Genomic DNA, 19,251 nt, shown 5'->3' with positions numbered 1-19,251 from the left:
GTTGGAAAGCTGATAATGTGCAGTTGGAAATATGGAGGAGACAAAATAGATATGTTGTGCATATTTGTTTATTAATCATTTAGTCTGCTCCTACAGAGAACCCTGTTTATTGAAACCAAACAAATTCATCAGTCAGAGATTGATGCAGTGAGCCACAAAACATCCACAGAAACTGCCCATTCCTCCATGGCAGCCCTGACTACTAATATTAGCATTCAACAAATCTGCAGGGCATCTCCATCATCCTTCACCAAACACTATAAAATGGATTTTCATGCCTTAGCAGAGGGTATGAGGTTCCTCCACAATGTTATTTCCTGTCAGTAAGTGGTCCCCAGTCTAATTTTGGGGCTTTAGTATGTCCCATTGTAATTTGCTCTGGAGTCTGCCAGGAAAATGGGTCATTGGGTTATTACTGTGAAGGATCCTTTTAGTTGTAGGCCACACCTGCATACAAGCCACTAACACAAGAGCATTTGTTCAATAGCTGAGTTCAAGGGGACCTGTTCCCAAACAAATGTTTACTGGATTGCAGCCACTGAGTCTCTTTCTATGGTATGTTCAGCATGGCTAAACCCATTGTTTGCAACTAACTGCGTAGAATAAAGCTGTTGGTGTCAATGCATCTCTCAGTCTCATGCTTGGGAGTCCCCACATTAAAGCAAAACAAAAACAAAACTGGGGTGTGATCTGGTGGGGAGTGATCTGTATCGGGACCATAGCATGGGGAGTGGAAGATTTAAACCCTTACTGCCATGCTATATACTTGCTGAAAATCCCCCCCCCCCCTGTTGCTAAAAGCAGGTTTGGCAGGGATTTTCAGTGAAGAATGGAAGTGGGGGAGATCCATTATCTGGATCAGAGTCCACCACTTCCCCCAGCAGCTACATTTAGGTTGAAAAGACATGTTTAAACCAACCTTGGGATGTTGAATGTGGTTTTAGCTGAAGCATGGGTTGCTTGGAAAATAAACCTCTCTTCCATTCTCACTTAATGATTTCACTAGAAATGATCTTATTTATGTGATTGATGTTAACATGTCTAGTTTTAATATGTTTAAACAGCAGTTGGTGGCAGGGCAAGGGGGATCAACCTCTATGGTGCAGTGCCGTTGGAATTAGGGTTGCCATATTTCACAAAGTAAAAATCCGGACAATAAAGTTGTTGAGCTTCGGACATTGAAGCAATTTCCACCCAGACGCTGTCTCCAACAGCCAAATCCCAGCTACGTCTGGGAAATTCTGGACATATGGCAAGCCTAACTGGAATGTTCTTCTCCTGAAGCTGCTATTTGTCCCTTGGCACAATGCAATCCTGATCCTGATGTGACCCTCTGTGGCTGCTACAGTACTTTAATTTTTCAAACCAGACGCATTCATTGCCATCACACAATGGCCCTCAGCATGCTTAATCTAGGTTTCTGTAGCACAATAATGGCTATGGTAGAATTAATGGGGGTATATTGATGAGGATTAAGCAGTTGCTTCTGACATTTTGGTTTAATTCAGGAGTGCAGAATTCAAATCAATTAAAGGGAAAAGTTTGTATTTTTAGTAACTCATGGAGGGCAGACTTCAGTCTTTTCAGACTGGGGACTAACTTTTAGTTTAAACATGCCACTGAGGGACTTATTTCTTAACTGGTAACTTTTTTTTGCAGTACTGCTGGTACCACAACCGACCTTAAGTTGGCCTGTGATCCAGTGGTCCCCGCTCACCAGTTGAAAAATCAATATCCTGTATTATACACACCCATTGTATATAGAATCTGTGCTACACAAGCAAATATCTTTCCATGCGTGGATTTAACTTAGGAGACCTTTAATGATTTAATAATAAAGGAAAATATGAGGCTGAAGCAATAAATCTATTTCCATTACTTATGCAATAGCTTACAGCAGCACTTTCAGACTCTCTCCTTCATGTGTAGCAACTTTGAACATTGATTTTTAAAGCTGTCTTCTCAGTAGATGATAATCAGTGCTGCATGTAAATCATAAAAATGGGAAATTGTACTTATCCAGATTAATAGAAATGGACATAAAATATCAGTCTGCATGATTGTAAAGTAGTATGAATGTTCATCCTAATTATATTTTGTATAAATAATTACAAGGAATATGGATGAATTTACACAGTACATTTGATATTCTGGAAAATGACTTGAAATTGCTTCAACAATTTCTAAAAGGAATACAGTATTACAGATTTATACTAACTGAGAGGCAGCTGTGCTGGTCTGCAAAAAAGAACCAAACCTTGTGGCACCTTAAAGATTAATAGTCAGGGGTCGCCAACATTTTTGAAACCATGAGCACATCTGTAAACGAGAGAAATATGTCAGCACAACACACGTGGCACAACCAAGCAGAAGGCCTCAAGGCACGTTTAGCAGCAGAGTGAGCTTGACAATAGGGCGAGGAGGCCATGGGAAACTACACTGCCCCTTCTATCCTTGACATAAACAAATTTCAAGCCCCAAACTTGATAAATGGAGGGGGGGGGGAAGAATAGTTGTGCAAGTAGAAAGCCAACAGTGTTTCGGCACCTGAGGATGGAAGTGTCCAAGGTGCAATATCCTCCTGGTTCTCAGAGAACAGATTTGTTCCCTTTAGACCAAAGTTGCCGACCTGGAGAAGCTGAGAGAGGCAGAGAGGTTGGTGGGGTATCTTCCCCTTCTGTCATCGAGAATGAAGACCTTGGCTTGGGAAAGGAAGGCACCACTCTGGGGAAGAGGGGAACAATTCCTTAGAAGGGACCCATTCCTTGAGGACAAACAATTATTGTGCCCTGCTGAGGACATTCGTTGGGGTGGGGGAATTTTTTTTGCAATGGATAATTCAGTCATTTGGAGCAGGAATAGGTTTGTGTGATGGGCATGCAGACCGCAGGGTGAATTGCCTGCCTGGCATGGAGTTTGTATATATTTCCCACCGTCTAGTTAGCGAACTGGATGTAAGTGGTTGTAGGGTTTGTTGACACCAATGACACGGAAATGTAATCCAGAGGCCCGGGCCAGGTAGATAATGTGCCCCCCCCCATTTTTACCCTGAGGATCTCCAAAGTACCTTATTATAAATAAGTATATAAATAATTTTCACACTTTCATATACAATAGTGCTTTTTTAAAAAATACATAGGGAAAAGGATTATTTTAAGTATTTACATTTAAATAATGGTGAGCGATTGTGAATATGCTGAACGAGGCCCCCTTTGGAATTGGAGGCCCGGGCCAAGTGGCCCATATCACCCCCCCCCTCCCGTTTGGGCCTGGGTGGGGTTCCATTTTGTTAGGGAACACTTTGGAACAAGCCAAGCCTGTACAAAAGAGATCAGGATGCAGCCAGACTTGGCGCTTGAAATATTTATTTATAAAAAGTGGCAGAGCAGCTTTCAAACTGATTGTGGGGGGCAAGGGTAAGCTGGCAGGAGCTGAGGAACGTCTGGTTCAGAACAAATCTTCCTCTTGGGAGGAAGGTGGGCCAAACGATAATTTAAATAATGGAGGAGTGGAACTAGGCATTGAGAACCCAGGGACACATGATAGCAATTAAGAGAGGCCAGAGAACCAGTCAAGGCTAAAACATACATGCCGGAGACACTTGGAATAAGAATCCTTTGGGCACATGTTTACTCTCTCAACTTGATCCTGAAATGGACCCCAGTCCAGTGAGTGAGATCTATGTATGGAAGCAGGCTTTCATGCTCACAGCTGATGCTGATTCAAATGTGTATCTAGCTGCACTAAGCTGGATATGCCTTCCAAGGGAATAGGGATGCATGTCTCCATCTAAAGCCACTGATAGTTGCATGTAACTACTTGTACACAGACAGAGTTTGGTCACAGTTAATTGATTTTTAATTAGCTGTGTAAAAAGGTTGCAGCTCTCCCCTCTGCCCTCTGCATGCAGCAGACCAATAAATAAGCCATTTAAGCTGAGGGTTTTGGATTAACATCCAAACTGCAAACATATTTCTCTAAAAGTAAGTCCCATTTATATCAATAGGCTATTCTTTTAAGCTCCTTGTTTGGAAGCAAATTGCACCGAAATTAATGGATGCTTTTTCTTTGTAAATGTTGTTTATGGATGAGGTGTATCTGCTGGCCACAGTTTTTGTTTTGATAACTGTATAGTGAATAGTGCATTAAAAAATCAACTAAGAGTACAACCTGGACCTCTGATGTTGATGGCATGTGGAAAAGGATGATTAAGATAACATGCAGGATCCTCCCTGTAGGTGGAGCAGAGCACAGACCTCCAAGTGTCCCTATTTTCCAGGGATGTCCCTATTTAGAGAAGCTGTCCTGGTTTCTGATTTGATCCCGGAATGTCCCAGTTTTTCTGAGGACGTCCCTATTTTTATTGGAGAAATGTTGGAGGGTATGAGAACACCATTAGTGATATGGGACATCATGGGCATAGCCAGGATTTTTGCGGGGGGGGGGGGGGCAGAACCTGTTATCTATGTATTTATATTGATTTTTATTGGTTGGGGGGCAGCTGCTCCTCCCTGCCCCCATGACTATGCCCATGTGGGGTGTACATCTCATTTAACTCATTAGCATTTAGACTAGCATAGGATTGTGCTACATGCTGCAGTTTTTTCCTGTACCTGTCTGATGTGCTAGTATTTGGCTGAAGATCAGTGTTATCTTGGTGTCCTCCTCCCCCATATGTTAAAATATGTTACCACAAATAAAGTTTTCTTTTTACCGCACATGCTGATAAAGCTTCAGCTTTATTTCCCTTTAATGTAAACCTTACCATTAAGTATACTGCAGTCACTATGATTTATACTAAGTGGTTGGACCTTATTAAGACTCCTTCATTAATCATGTCTTCTGAACACAGAAATAGCTTTAGCAATAATTTTTTATCCCCATGATTGTCTGTTGTGCAACCAGTTTTAAAACGTTTCTTTAATTGTATTATTCTGCCAAAATATTTTTCAGCTGCAATCCATCAACCAGTTAAGCTAGAGCATTTGGCTATTAGCTTAAATCCACAGTTTCTAGTTTGGGTGAAACAGGAAGCCAAAAAATGGGTCAGATCAGATGACAGAGCCCTATTTACTTCCATTTATTACGTGAGTAAGAAAAAGGGCAAGGATTGCACCTGTTTTCCTTTCCCGCCCAGTACATCTGCCTGCAATGCCACCAAACACATACATGACCCATATACAAAAAGCACAGCATGCATACACTCAGATCACACAGTTGGTTTTTCAGATAAGGCTCAGAATCAGCCATACAATCTGAGCCTATGTACTTCTGATTTTAAATGTGTAGGTACTGTTCAAATGTTACGTCCCTCTGCAAGCGGGTAGTGGCATCAGAGGTGGAGCAGACATCCTAGATAAGTGGGAAGGCAATGCAAACTATTGTTCATGCTCCTTCTGTGCCATGTTGGGGGGGGGCGTGACTGGGACCATACCATCCTGTACAGTGAAATCTGTCTTTTAGATGTACCTTCATTGTTTGCTTCTTTACAAAACTACAAAATATACTAATCCACACAAAACTTACTACATACAATTCGTACAATACGCATTCTATGTCTCAAACAGATCAAAAGTGCCCAATTTGAACATGTCATTATTTATTAGTAGTAGTAGGACCTTCATCTTCGTTAAAATTACTTTAACGTATTAGGAAGCAGAAGAAAATTAATAGCTTCCATGAGTTGAGAATATGACACAGTGTTCCGCTAAAGTTTACTACCTGAATGATGATACTGACTGGGTGGCAACTATTCAAGAACTATTAGATTAAATTCATATACATACACTTAATTTTGTTTCTTGGTTTCCTTGCCACTGTTTTACATTATTTGTCTAAATATTACTGATATGCTATACAAAACCACATAGCCTCACCAGAGCCAGTTTCCTACACTCAAAATGTAGACGTTTGCTTCAAGCTGCAGTCCTAAACAGTGACTATGGACACAAAGGGGAGGGGGAATTCTGAGTCAACATACATAGAAATAGGATTGTGAAACTTGGTGTAAAAGGAATCTAAAATCAGTCACTTTCACTTGGCATATTAGCCTGCCTTGCCCCAATTGTGGATGTGATACACATACATTGGTACCTCGTGTTACGTACTTAATCCATTCTGGAAGTCTGTTTGTAACAGGAAACTGCTCATAACATGAGGTGCGCTTTCGCTAATGGCGCCTCCCGCTGCTGCTGCGTTGCCGGAGCACAACGTCTGCTTGCATCCCGGGGCAAAGGTCGCAACAAGGGGCATCTTCTTCCAGGTTAGCGGAGTGCATAACCCGCAGCATTCGTAAGGGGGATGGTACGTAACACTGTACACACACGCACACAAATATCTCACACACGACAATATAGACTCTCAGATTTCACACACATTTTTGCTATTTTACAGCTCCTTCCCAAATGCTCACATACTAATAATTTCAGAAGTCAGCATCCATTGCTAAAATAAAGCTGAATGCATTTTGTCAAGCACCCAGGAAAAAAAAAGGAAGGTATGCTTCAGGTCTAGATTAAAATTCTATAGTATGGTGCCTGGACATTTCCCCCTCCACAGCAAACATCAGCTTGGATAGGGAAACATATTCGGAAGCTGGTGCAGAGGAAAGTGTGAATCTTCCCTCCCCCTGTCAATTTTTTTGATGAGGGAAGTGGGAATTCCAGTCAGAGCTCTCCCACTGAGTTTGGTCCTAAATTCAAGCAATATTAGCAAATAGATACAGATGGAGTTGTATGTAGTACTACTTATTGTATGTACGCCACTTCATATCACAATCAGAGCTGCTTACTGAGAAGCGATTCCTACTGTGTTCAGAATGGCTTACTTATAAGTAAATGAGCAGAGGACGAATCACAGCTTTACTTTTCAGTGCTATGTAAAGAAGCCACTGTTATTTATCCAAAGCTGTACAGCTGGGTGGGGTGGACAAAGCAGCATGTTTATTTAAATGTAAACTCAGCAGAAATCGGTTGAAACATAAAAATAAGAGGTAGCAATATGGTACAGCAATAAAACTGCTTGCACAATTGCAATGCTAAGCTGGGTCTGGTATGGTTTCAAATTGAGATTCCTATATTGCAAACAGCTGGATTAGATGATCCCCAGGATCCCTTCCAACCCTATGATTCTAGTGATTTGGGGGCCACATGCAAAATGGACCACTTATAAACGCCATCTCTAATTCCTTTAAAGATTCCATCAATGGTGTCTCTGAAAATTTTTACACCTCACTTGGGAAGACAGGCAGACTATTGCCAGTGTACTGGAAGAAGCAAAGATCACCAGTGTCAAAGCAATGATTCTTCAACATCAACTTCGTTGGACTGGTCATGTTGTGCAGATCCCTGATTATCGTCTTCCAAAGCAACTACTCTATTCCGAAATTGAAAATGGAAAGCGTAATGCTGGTGGTCAACAAGAGAGGTTTAAAGATTGCCTCAAGACAAATTTTTTAAAATGTAGTATAAACACCGACAACTGGCCTGCGAGTGGTCCAATTGGAGAACAGCCTTTACCCAAGGTGTCAAGGACTTCGAAGATGCTCAAACTCAGGATGAAAGGGGGAAGCGCGCTGAGAGGAAGGCATGTTTGGCAAACCCTCACCGTGATCAACTCCCGCCCGGAAACATGTCCCCACTGTGGAAGGACGTGTGGATCCAGAACTGGCCTCCACAGCCACTTACGGACTCACTGTTAAGACAGTGTTTATGGAAGACACTCTGCTAAGAGGGATGCCAAAGATGAAGAAAGAAGGAAGCTCTAATCTCACCACCTCCCGTTGCACTTTACGGGCACAGCTGAGAGGGGCTTGAAGTACCAAACACGCTTTACTTTCCGCTTCAGGTCCCCGACCTATCACCAATATACTACGGATCCATCGACAATAATACGTCCGCACTACCAATAAACCGGATTCGCCCCGCGAGGGTTGCGCTGGGCATCGCGTTGGGAAAGCTCAGCATCTTATAACGGTTCTCGTTCGGCCGGCCCCGCCCCTCCCTCCAGGCCCCGCCTCCTACTTCAGCCGCTGTTGCGTTCGTATCCGATTGGAGCCTTCCCGCGGACCAATGGGAAGGGCGGGACCGCGATCCTACGGGAAGGAAGCGGGCGGGGCCTGGACTGGAGCCGAGGGCAGCGATTGGACGGGGCGGCACGGCCGGGGGGCGGAGCCCGCTGTCGGGCCGCCGCCTGTGCGTGGCAGCCGCTCTGAGGGGGATTTTCGCGACGCGGGCGAAGCGGGCCATGGCGGTGGCCGGGGTGACAGTGTTGGTGGCCGGGGTGCTGGTGTGCGGCTTGTGGCCGCGCGGCGCCGAGAGCTCCCCGCGGAAGGCGGTGGCCGCCCGGCTGGCGGCGAAGTGGCCGGCGACGCCGTTGCTGCTGGAGGCCAGGTGAGGGGACGAGAGAGAGAGAGAAAGAGATAGAGGGGCACCGAGAGGCTTGCTTGAGGGTCAGCTGAGGGAAAGCGAGGGCAGCTGAGGCGGACCTCCAAAAGGGGGCGAGGGATGACTTCGGGGAAAGGTTGACCTCGGGATCTGCTGCCCCTGTGGACCCTGCACCTTGCCTCATGGGTGGGCCTGCCCTGGGTGGCATAGCTGTCAACCCTCCCTGCTGTTTTCCAATGCTATAATAAGGGAATTTCCCGCAAAAAAAGGGAAAGGTTGGCAGCTATGCTGGGTGGGGAGATCGGGTTGGAATCCTCAGATCCCACCATCCCTTATTCTAGGAGACCACGAGGGTCATCTGTTCCAACGCCCTCTGCCCTGCAGTAATCTTTTGCCTAACATGGAACTCGAACCCGCAACCCTCATGCCTTACCTGTTGAGCCAGTGCTCCACAAACTTGACATCCCAGGTGTCGGGTACAACTCCTATCATCATCCCTTGCCCTGTGAGCTAGCGGTGGTGGGAGTAGTAATCCGGAGACAGCTAGGGTACCCAAGGTTGAGAAGCACTGGGCTGCGCAACCTCCAACCAGATCTCCTGGTGGGAATCCAGAGGGGTTTGGGAATCACAACTCTCCCGGCTGGGGCTGGTGGACGCCGAGGGAAAAGGACGTCAGGGCAGTCTGATTGGGAGAAGCAGAGACTTCCAGTGCCAGGGAGTGCAGTGTAGTGGTTAGAGCAGCCTTTGTCACCCTTGTGCCCTGTTGGTGTTGTTGGACTGCAGACACCATCAGCTCCATAGCGCACCTGGCAGGAGTTGGTGGACGTCGTAGTTCCAGCAACATCTTGAGGGTGCCAGGCTGGTGAAGTCTGGAGAGACTCCTTCTGAAATACTCAGCCTTGAAGATCACACTCTTTCACCTACCTCACAAGGTTATTGTGAGGAGAAGGGAGGGACAATGAATGCTGCCTTGGAACTAACTTGTAGGAAAGTTGTGATATACATAAGATGAATGCTGTGATGTATGTGTAACATTAATTTTCCATGGAAGTCCATAATTTCAGTTGATTTAGGGTAGTTTCCTTGAAAATCCATTGGAGTTTATGGAATGATTTAAGAGCCTGTCGCAAAGATTTTAATGGCATGTTAGGGAGATTGTTCCAGAGAAAGTGTCTTGGAGTTGCAATCACAAACCAAATAAGTGCCCTGGCATTCCACTCGTATGAGTTCATTTGCCTTATTGCTATCTCCATTAAGAACATGTAGCTATGTGGTAAAAATACTGAGGTCAGATATCTTACATATCCAGCAGTATCAAAAATAACAAGAAACAAGTATGGGTCTTCTGCATCTGGCATGCCCATGAATCTTGTTCCAATGCCATAACATGTCAAAGTGATGTACTGTAAGAATCTTATTTCAAATAATTTTACATGTCACCAGTAACAACTTAATACCTCAATATGGTTGATCTTTATATTCCAGCAATTCGACCAATGTTGCCACACTGTGTGCATGCTGTATATAACTATAATAATAATAATAATAATAATAATAATAATAATAATTTATTTATACCCCGCCCATCTGGCTGGGTTTCCCCAGCCACTATGGGCGGCTTCCAACAGAATATTAAAATACAATAGTCTATTAAACATTAAAAGCTTCCCTAAACAGGGCTGCCTTCAGATGTCTTCTAAAAGTCTGGTAGCTGTTTTTCTCTTTGACATCTGGTGGGAGGGCGTTCCAAAATTTTCCCACCTTCTTTTTTATGCTGTCATAAAATAGAAGAAAAATGAATTGGTGTGTTTAAATAGCATTATTTTCTGCTATATTAAACCAGAAATGTTGCTTGCTATTTAAGCTTATGAGTGGTCCTCAGTTTGGCATCCTGCTCCTTTTCCTGCCACCCCCAAAATAGAATGAACATTCAACATACCTCTTGTACAATACCATAAAATTTTGCACTGTATGTGCTACATGTATGGAGGAATGAGGCAACTTGCATATCTCATCATACTCAGTTTTCATCCACTCATTTTACAGTACAGGCCTGCCTGCTGAGCTTATGGGTGACTGAATGTCTTTAAAGTCATTCAGAGTTAATTGTTTAAATCCAATTTCATTGGTGTACTTGCTAGGTGTGCTAGGGTGTCATATGTACATAGCAATTCTAAAAGTACGTTTAGTCAGAAATAAGTCCTACTAAATTTAACAGGATTTATTCTGCAATAAGTATGTTTTGGACTGCAGCTTTTACCTCAGTTTCCTGTCTGAGGTAAAGCGAGAATTACATCCTGCAAGCCTAATTTGAGCAAGTGCTATATAACTGAATGAAAACATCTCTGCCTTAGTTGTTCAGTCTGCATTGTTTTTAAATCTATCTTTAATTGTTTTTGGACTTAAGAAAAACCTGTCAGCAGTTTTTATTATATATTTGTAAATTTCCTTAAGGTGCGTGTAGAAGGGGATTCATTAATCAATTAATTAATAGGTTGACAGCTTAATACAAAATATACTTCCGGGGATCCAGTGCTCTGGCTATGTAGATTATGTCTTGTTGTTGGTTGGTGACATGGGTTATTATTCTGTAGAACATTTGCTATGTAGTGTTGTTCTACTGATCTCAAAGGACTTCTACAATTTTGGGGTGAGAAGTAAATTATGTCTTTAAATCATTTAGGCTTTTTCAAACACTTAGGGAGAATTGGCATAGCAACATCTTCTAGGATGTGTGAGGTTAGGATCCAGCAGATCCCTAGCTGAGCTGGGAGGTTCCCAGTGGATCTGGGCTACACCTGTTCAGCTTCTTCATCCTTAGCTCAGCTGGAGATACACTGACATATCACCCCCATCTGTCTTAGCTGGATCCCATCTTACTGAGTTGAGCTCAGTGGATCTTAAACTGGCGTAAGCCTTGAAAAATGAGTTTTCTAGAGGTGTGTTGGGGTCAGTACTGGAGAGGGAGACTAAAGCTTGATCCTAAGCCCATTCAGCTCAGTTACGTGACCTGGCTGGGATAAATTAAACCAGCAAAAAGAGTGGCGTAATTCAAACACAATTTTAAAGAACTGTTCCCCCTCTGCCAGGTTTAGGCGGGCTTTGCTAGCAGAAGCCCCATTCATGAATGGAGTTTGGATCCGGTGTAATTTTTGCACCAGCTTAACTGATGCGAGGCCTGCTATATGCCAGCCGCTTGTGTATAGGATCGCTCACTTAGGCTTCTTCTCAAAATGCTTGTTTGTGTCTTATGAGCTATACTAATGGATGAATTATCACACACATTTTTAACAGTGAATTCATTGCAGAAGAAGGCAATGAGCAATTCTGGCAGTTTTTGGAAACGGTGAAAGAATTAACATTATACAGGAAAGGAGGTAAGTTGAGTTTGTTGTGTGTATCTAGACCATAGCTGTCAACTTTTTCCTTTTTTTAAAGGGAAATTCCCTTATTCCGAATAGGATTCCTCGCAAGAAAAGGGAAAAGTTGACAGCTATGATTTCTAGACTAGCATACTTTTCTGTAACTTGTGCTGTAGCGTGCATGCTTTCAACCAAGAATGGTTAACCTGGGACTCTCCAGTTGTTGTTGGTTTACAACTCTTCCACCACCCTTGAGTATTAGTGGTGCTGGCTGGAGCTGATGGGAGGTTTTGGGTTTTTAAAAATCTTGTCTTTATGTTGTGTTTTAGGAAAAAATTATTCTTTTTTATGCAAACCACTTAGAGATTTGATTATATTAAGCAATAAAATATGTTATAGATAAATAGTCCAACAACATCTGGAGGGTCACTTTAAATGCACAGTGTATTCTGCAACCTGTCCTTAGTAGCGCTTGACTTTCTGGTTTCTTCACATTAAAATAAGAACCTTGAGACAGTCCAAGACATGTTGATGCCTGAAGCAGAAAATCAGAATGATATTCTCCCTTCCCAAAATCCACTGCATAACGTAGGCTGCCTTGCCCTGGCTGATACCTGGACTTTGCAGTCAGCCACTGATTAGACTGATGGATAGCATGGACAGGTCCTTTTCAGAGGTGGGTCTGTACCTCTGAAACTTATTTCCTCAGCGAATATGTGGGGCCTCCTGTTCTAAGAAGAAAAAAGAAAATTAAAATATTTTTATTTCAGTCTCTCTTATTCATCATGATATTGGAATTGCTGTTGCTCAATTTTTAGGGGTATTAACGTGGTTTAATCTGTTTCTTTTGGCTATTATGTTTTCATGGATTCTGTAGGTGATTATGCCTTACAAAGTGGTATGTAAATGTAGTTAGTTAGTAAACAAACAAACAAACAAACAAACAAATAAGCAATGGCTTTTTAAAATATTTGCCCAAACCTTTTTAATGGCCCCCTCATCCTTATTTATATTCTGCATCATCTTCTTAGTTATCAGAGATCTTTTAAAAAAGATTTCTGACCTAAGCATCCCAACATTTGTTGGTGGGGAGGGGAAGCAGCATGAAGGAGGGTCTTGATTTTGGCCTTTTGAGTGAGCCTTGCCACTTGGCAATTCCATAATGTCATATCCGGGTTCATCCTCTTTTCTGTTCACCACATGAAGTTACTGATAAATGTGTAGGTACAGCATTTTTGTATCTATAATAACCCAGAGCTCTTTTCTGCAGCACATCAAAGGAGGCGACTGGAAGGTTTGGTTTCTGTTTGTAACAAACCATAGTTCCCCATTTCCTTCAAACTTGGAGAAAAGTGGTTTGCTTAAACTCTTGCTAGTGAGAACAAACAAGAATCAAACAATAGTTTCAGATTCTTATTTACTAATTAGCTAAAACAATGTCCTTCAAGTTTAGATGTAGCAGTGAATCAAACATTGCATGCTAATTTTAATTGTGTCCAGTCCTTTGGGCACATCACAGCATTTTGTTTGTTTTGGGGATTTATATCCCTCCTTTAAATGTCCATGGTAGCTTCCATGAAATATTAAAAAAAAAAATACATTTCCACAGAAGGGAGCGTCTACACCTTCTGATGCTTTGCTTTGGACAGGTTTATGCATAACTCTAAACTATGGTTAGTGCACATCAAGGTTTATAAACCAGCAGCACACCATGGCTTACAGGTGAGGTTTGTTCATGTTTAATAAACCATGGTTAAGCTGCTGCTATGGCTTCAAATGATCTAATAAACTGCAGCTTAACATTAAGTGCAAATCACACCATAATATGGTCCTAGAGTTGCATTCTGTTCTCATTAGGTCATTGCTCCTCCTTAGTCACTCCCCACCACCTGGGACTGGAGAGTTTTTCACTGTTCCAAGCACTAAGAGGAAGGAACAAGGTGCCACAGCTGGTCCTCTTGTCCCCATACTTATGTGTTATAGTGAATTAAAATATTTCCACCAAAACCCCAATCAAACTGCCACACAACCAGAATGCTCAGTGCAGGAAAGAGTTGAAGCTGGCAACCATTAAATATGGTTGTTACAGAATTGTTGTCTTTATAATCTTTAGTCCTTGAGGACTTGCCCAGGTGTTCGGTTAGGATGGCAGCCGTAATTGCTGTTTGTTAAAAGAAAATTATATGCATAACCACTCAGTGGAATAGCAACCTGTTTTCTGTCTTTTGTTTATCTGTACTAGTACTACTTTATTTTTTCCTTTTCCACAGCACTGTCTGTCTTGTCTTCCTCCATTTTCTTCTTCACTTATTCAGCAACACAGCACTTTTTGCTTGTTAGTTCATAGGATTTCAGGCATTTACCTTAGCTTGGGCCATTTTATTTGGTAAAATGATTAGTGATTAATACACAGTAATGCTCTCTGATGTATGATTCAACTTCTGCACCAGTTCACAAGTCGATATACCTGCCCTTTGATGGACATTTAATAGCATGTTTTATGTTTGCTTTGTAAGCCCCCAACTAGAGAAATTGTACGTTGTATTAATAAACATTTTATAATTGGCCAGTCATCTGAACTTTCTGTATTCCAGATATTTTTATTTGCCAACACGTAATTGTATTTCAGTGATATTTGGGATTAGATGTTAACATCTCACTTGTATTTCTTTTCCTTTTTTAATACAGTCTCGGAGCATTCTTATTACAACTTAATCCTGAAGAAAGCCGGACAGTTCCTTTCAAATGTGCAGATTAATCTTTTGAAATTTTCTCTTTCCTTACGAGCACATTCCCCAACCATTCAGATGTTTCAGCAGGTGTGTAAAATTGGCTGGTACAAGCTAGGAATCTGGATATGGCTTTGGTTCACATGCTAAAGAGGGGCTTTCAAAAATGGCTCCTCATTGTGGCTGTTGTCATACTGCAAGCCGTTCTCTGGCAGAAGCTTGCAGCATGGCTAAGAGTGCTTTCTTCATGCTGCTGCAACCCTCCCTTCCAAAATGTTTTGTGGTAGCGTGATGGTCTGCTTGCTAAGCTGCTGTAGAACTATAGTGCTGCGTGGAAGGGAAAAAAAGACCAGAGGGATGGATTTACAGTAGCAGCCAAGTGGTGGTGGTCTTCAAAGCAGCCCTTAGTCTCCAGTAGTGTTGTTGATATTGGTAGGACTGGTCTGGAGAAAAACACTTATTTGCTTTACATCCATATGACCTCTTCAGGTGATATCCATCTGCAATATATTGTTCAGTGTGAACTCAGAAGCAAGCCTCAAATCGGTCCCACGCCATAGAAATACTGGCCTGGCTTGCGTGTAGTGCTGAGCGAAACCATGGCTCCCAAAGAGGACATAATGGCTGCTTTGCTCCTCCTTGTCATTATGATGTTGTGCTGTGCTGACCCAAGTCTCTTGCAAGACAAACTGCAAGCTGCAAACAAGGACCTAGGGAGTTTGTGGTTTGGATGCGAAAGCTAAACCACAAGCATGGATTTGGATGTCATGCTAAGCCAAAGCACAGCTTAGTGCATTGGCAAAGCAACTTTGGAGAAGAAAGGCTCTCTGGGAGCCTGCCCATTTGCACTAAGCCATGGTTTGGCTTAATGTTATGTGTGTAAGACAACAATGAGTGATCCAGGAAGACTCTATATTATAATAAGCGCATGATCTCCCAGTTCATTTCTTCATTTCTGCCCATTAATGGGGTGTGTGCAGAGTTCAGCCCCCTAGATTGCAGGTTGTCCACATGTGCTTTAGAACTAACAAATTCCCCGTAATGTCTAAATGTGGGAAACTCTCTCCCCACCCCAACTATAGTTAGTTAAAATATGGTCAAACAACTCACTGGACTCAACAGAAAATGCTGCAAACTTGCTCTTACTGATGTGAAAAAGAAAGGTGTATCCTATTGATGTTGACACCAAAGCTGAGTCTGATCTTAACGTGGGTATTTCTGAGGGCATTTTTGGAACTAGGAGAATAGGCATGGTAACTATGAATTCGCCTATCAGCAATTTTATAAAATCATCTTATACTTTATAAACTAGTTTAATAAAGTGTGTCCCTGTCACGTGAAGTAGGCACATGTTTCTGCAAAAATTTGTATAAAAACTGTCCAAAGATTGTGTATTTTGACCTCAACTGGAGTTGGGGAATGTGAGAAAAGATGATAGCTTCCCTGTTTACTTCTGTTATTTCCTTAAAAAAGTGTGTTCTGTTATCTTAATAAAAAAAAAAGATTGATTTCTAAAACATCCAAATAACTGTTAACGGTGGGATTCTGAGACAGGATACATTGGTGTTACTTGTAGGGCTCCGATCTTTTCATTATTTTCTCCTCACATACTTGGTACTTAGACGCACAATGTGATAGCAGCTGATGAGCTGTTTTAATCAAAGGAAGGTGCATTACTTTTAGGATGAAATGCAATTACACCAGCTGGGTTGAGTGTAATTGTTGAAATATTAGATTGCAGCTGATGAGCCGCCACCGAAAGGTTGCAGTGCATTTGTGGTTATCCATGGGAAGAGCACCTGTAAGACTAATGAAATTTGGAAGCTTTTGAAGAAAGCTGCTACAAGGTAAATATAATGAGCTATTTTGAACGAACAGTTCTTAAAGCTTTTGTTCCACAGTATCACATTTTTATTTGTTTTGGCAGCACGCATATACCTTTGTTCTTACCATATAAATCTGGATATTGGGACTCAATGATACATGTTGGTCAAAGATGCCACTTTGAGTTGCAGCTCTTGCTTCATCTCAGGCGCCTGGGAAGAGTGTCTGTTTGCAATCCTTCTTCCATATGAACTTTCCATTTCAGGAAGTGTTTGTCAGTTCAGCTCCATCTGTTGGTGTGCTGCCACCTCCATCCTATCAGGTGGCCTCCCCTGACACTCCAAGAGTTCTGATTCTGCAAGAGAATGTTGAGTTCTACCCATGGAACTGTGTGGGATTGCCACATAACAGCTATTATTTTCTTTTTAAAAGATTGGTGGAGCTTTTAAAACCATGAGAGATGTAAGATGTTGGTGTGAGATACTACACATTGCACCTTCCGATTTAGAAATATTAGCCAGGCTGTCTAGTGCCTGCTCCCTGCCACTAATGAAATTTCGCAAATTTCAAACCAGCCGACTAACTTTTCTCTGACCCAAGTGGTCACGTGTGTGGTTCTGACACAGATTATATGGATACAGGATTATACCTGTGGAATTACCACACACATTACCACACACATTGAGACAGAATGTGGCTGATATGACATTAACAGATGTGTTATGTATGGGAAAACCAGGCTAGTTTGAAACCAGCCTCATATAACCAACATGCATAATCAAATTAATGCACTTCCCCTTATCTTGGGAGGAGATCTTCCTGAGAAGCTCAGTGTGTAAAGAGGTTTGAGATGTCTGCTCCAGCTCAGCCGCATGGTTCTCACCAGCCACTCCAGAATTCCTATACAGTAATTTAGGAACTTTCACCACTTTGTAAGCTAACTTTTACTGCCTGTGCAACTTCTGACTGATGTCTGGAAAAGCACATGAACCTAACCTTTGAAGAGTTTGTAAGTAAACCAATTTTTAACTTATAAACGTGTGGTCCATTCCTATGCTGGAACAGAAATTTTGGAATTCACTTTTAAAGGTCTAACAGCCTATATTTCCATGCTTTGCTTTGCTGCATATTTTGTGACATTAAATCTCTGCTGGGGTTCTCTCACCAGAGTACTTGCCCCAAATTTGGATCTTGGCATCCAGAAATTATCCTTTCTGTATATTTTTTTTCACCAACAATATCCAGCTAAGTCTTACACAGAGTAGACCATTTCAGTCAATACACCTACCTTAGCCATGTCCATTAATTTCTGTGATCATCCTCTGAATAAAACTAACATTGAATGCAATCCATAGATATACATGGTATATACATTTGCACGCGCACACAAAATTGCTTCTGGCTCTCTACTTGCTTGCAACATTTGAAGGCTACTTGGCTGCAGGGATTAGGTGCATTATTTCAGACCTGATTGTTCCCCAGATCTGAAGACAATGGTGTTTGATCCCATTGTCTGCCAGCCTACATATAATTGATGAGAATTTATACGGACTTCAAAGCATATGCATTCCTAGATTTCTTTGGCTGAGCTTCAGCATGTTCTAAGGAACATTACCCCTAGTGTCCCTTAAACTTTAGTTACTTTGGTACGATAGAAGCACTGTGCATGCTATGAAAATGAACCTTGTGGCTTATTCCCTCCACCTTGCTCTGCTCCCTGTGGATATGCTGCTGGCAGAATTAGCCCATAAATTGTGAGATTAACAAACTACACATGGTTTAAAATGGCACAGGATTGCAAAGTCATTAAATTCCCATACTCAACAAATTCTTGTTGTTTACAAGGCACACACATTATGCATAGGATTGTAGCTTACATAGGAGTAAGTTCCACCAGACTGGGATGAAGCTACATGTATGTTTTGACTTCTGGTCATGGTTAGATTATTGCTACTTTTTCATGAAACAAAGCATAAATTCAACTAGAGCTTGAACTACCCATGCCATCTTTAGTGATTGCATTCCCTTTGGTCTAATAGCTACCGTGAACGGTACTAAATAAAAAGTCTGCATGTACTGGATAATTAAAATAGCATTCAGTGCTTTGTGCTTGCAGCTGTGTAGCTTTTTTATCTGTCTTGATAAAATGGCTGGCTGATGCTGAGTTGCATCTTCAGCTGGAAACTAACTTAGCTTGCTCTGCAACCAGTTTTAGCCACTGTGATATCCTTATCTTATTCTGAAATCCTATATCAGACATCCCCAAACACGTTCCTCCAGCTGTTTTGGGACTACAGTTCCCATCATCCCTGACCACTTTGTCCTGTTAGCTAGGGATGATGGGAGTTGTAGTCCCAAAATATCTGGAGGGCTGAGTTTGGGGATGCCTGTCCTATATGGTACTTCCTTATCTGAGAGGAATCCCCATTGGACAAATTGGGTTTTACTTCTGAGTAAGCATGTATTGGATTGTGTTACATACTTTTGTCAATTGTTCAGTAACCAGGCAGTGAAGTCTCCTGTTCTGACACACTCAAATTAAGTTATTCCTTTTGGGCTGACATGTTTTTTGTTCTTAATCCAAGGCCCAAGCCATATCTGTTCAAAGGAGATCATAAATTCCCCATGCTTAATGAGACCGGCCCAGTAGTGATCCTTTATGCCGAAATGGGTACAAAAGACTTTGCTACATTTCACAAAGTTTTGTCTGAACAAGCACAAAAAGAGGAAATTGTTTACGTTCTTCGACATTTTGTCCAGGTAAGTGTGTGTGCAGAAGGGATATAGTTAACTGCAATTGAATTAAAGTTGGTTTAAACCTTTCCAAATGTCCATGAAGCCCCGTTGTTGCATACTTTGTTGTCAGTTTCAAAGCCTTTCAGCCACAGTTTGCCACAAAAAGGGGACATGGGGGCTTTTGGCCTTGTGTCATACTTATGGGTTTCCCATAGG

The 19,251-nt window shown here is 42.0% G+C and overlaps 1 protein-coding gene across 3 annotated transcripts in view; it reads left to right on the top strand.

Annotated features, from left to right (window-relative positions):
* Nucleotides 1-8,229: 8,229 nt before the first annotated feature.
* UGGT2 (UDP-glucose glycoprotein glucosyltransferase 2) overlaps nucleotides 8,230-19,251 on the top strand; it is a 79,935-nt gene continuing 68,913 nt past the window's right edge. For 2 of the 3 annotated variants that reach the window (XM_033147894.1, XM_033147897.1), the window contains exons 1-5: nucleotides 8,230-8,390; nucleotides 11,679-11,761; nucleotides 14,435-14,565; nucleotides 16,210-16,322; nucleotides 18,885-19,059. In XM_033147894.1, the coding sequence (XP_033003785.1) occupies nucleotides 8,245-8,390; nucleotides 11,679-11,761; nucleotides 14,435-14,565; nucleotides 16,210-16,322; nucleotides 18,885-19,059 (648 nt within the window). In that variant the 5' untranslated portion in view covers nucleotides 8,230-8,244. Of the gene's footprint in view, nucleotides 8,391-11,678; nucleotides 11,762-14,434; nucleotides 14,566-16,209; nucleotides 16,323-18,884; nucleotides 19,060-19,251 lie in introns of those variants that run through there. The other variant, XM_033147895.1, reaches the window with a different exon arrangement.

Source organism: Lacerta agilis, chromosome 4 (genome assembly GCF_009819535.1).
Source record: "Lacerta agilis isolate rLacAgi1 chromosome 4, rLacAgi1.pri, whole genome shotgun sequence".
Lineage (NCBI taxonomy): Eukaryota > Metazoa > Chordata > Lepidosauria > Squamata > Lacertidae > Lacerta > Lacerta agilis.
This window is presented reverse-complemented; position numbering and strand designations above follow the sequence as displayed.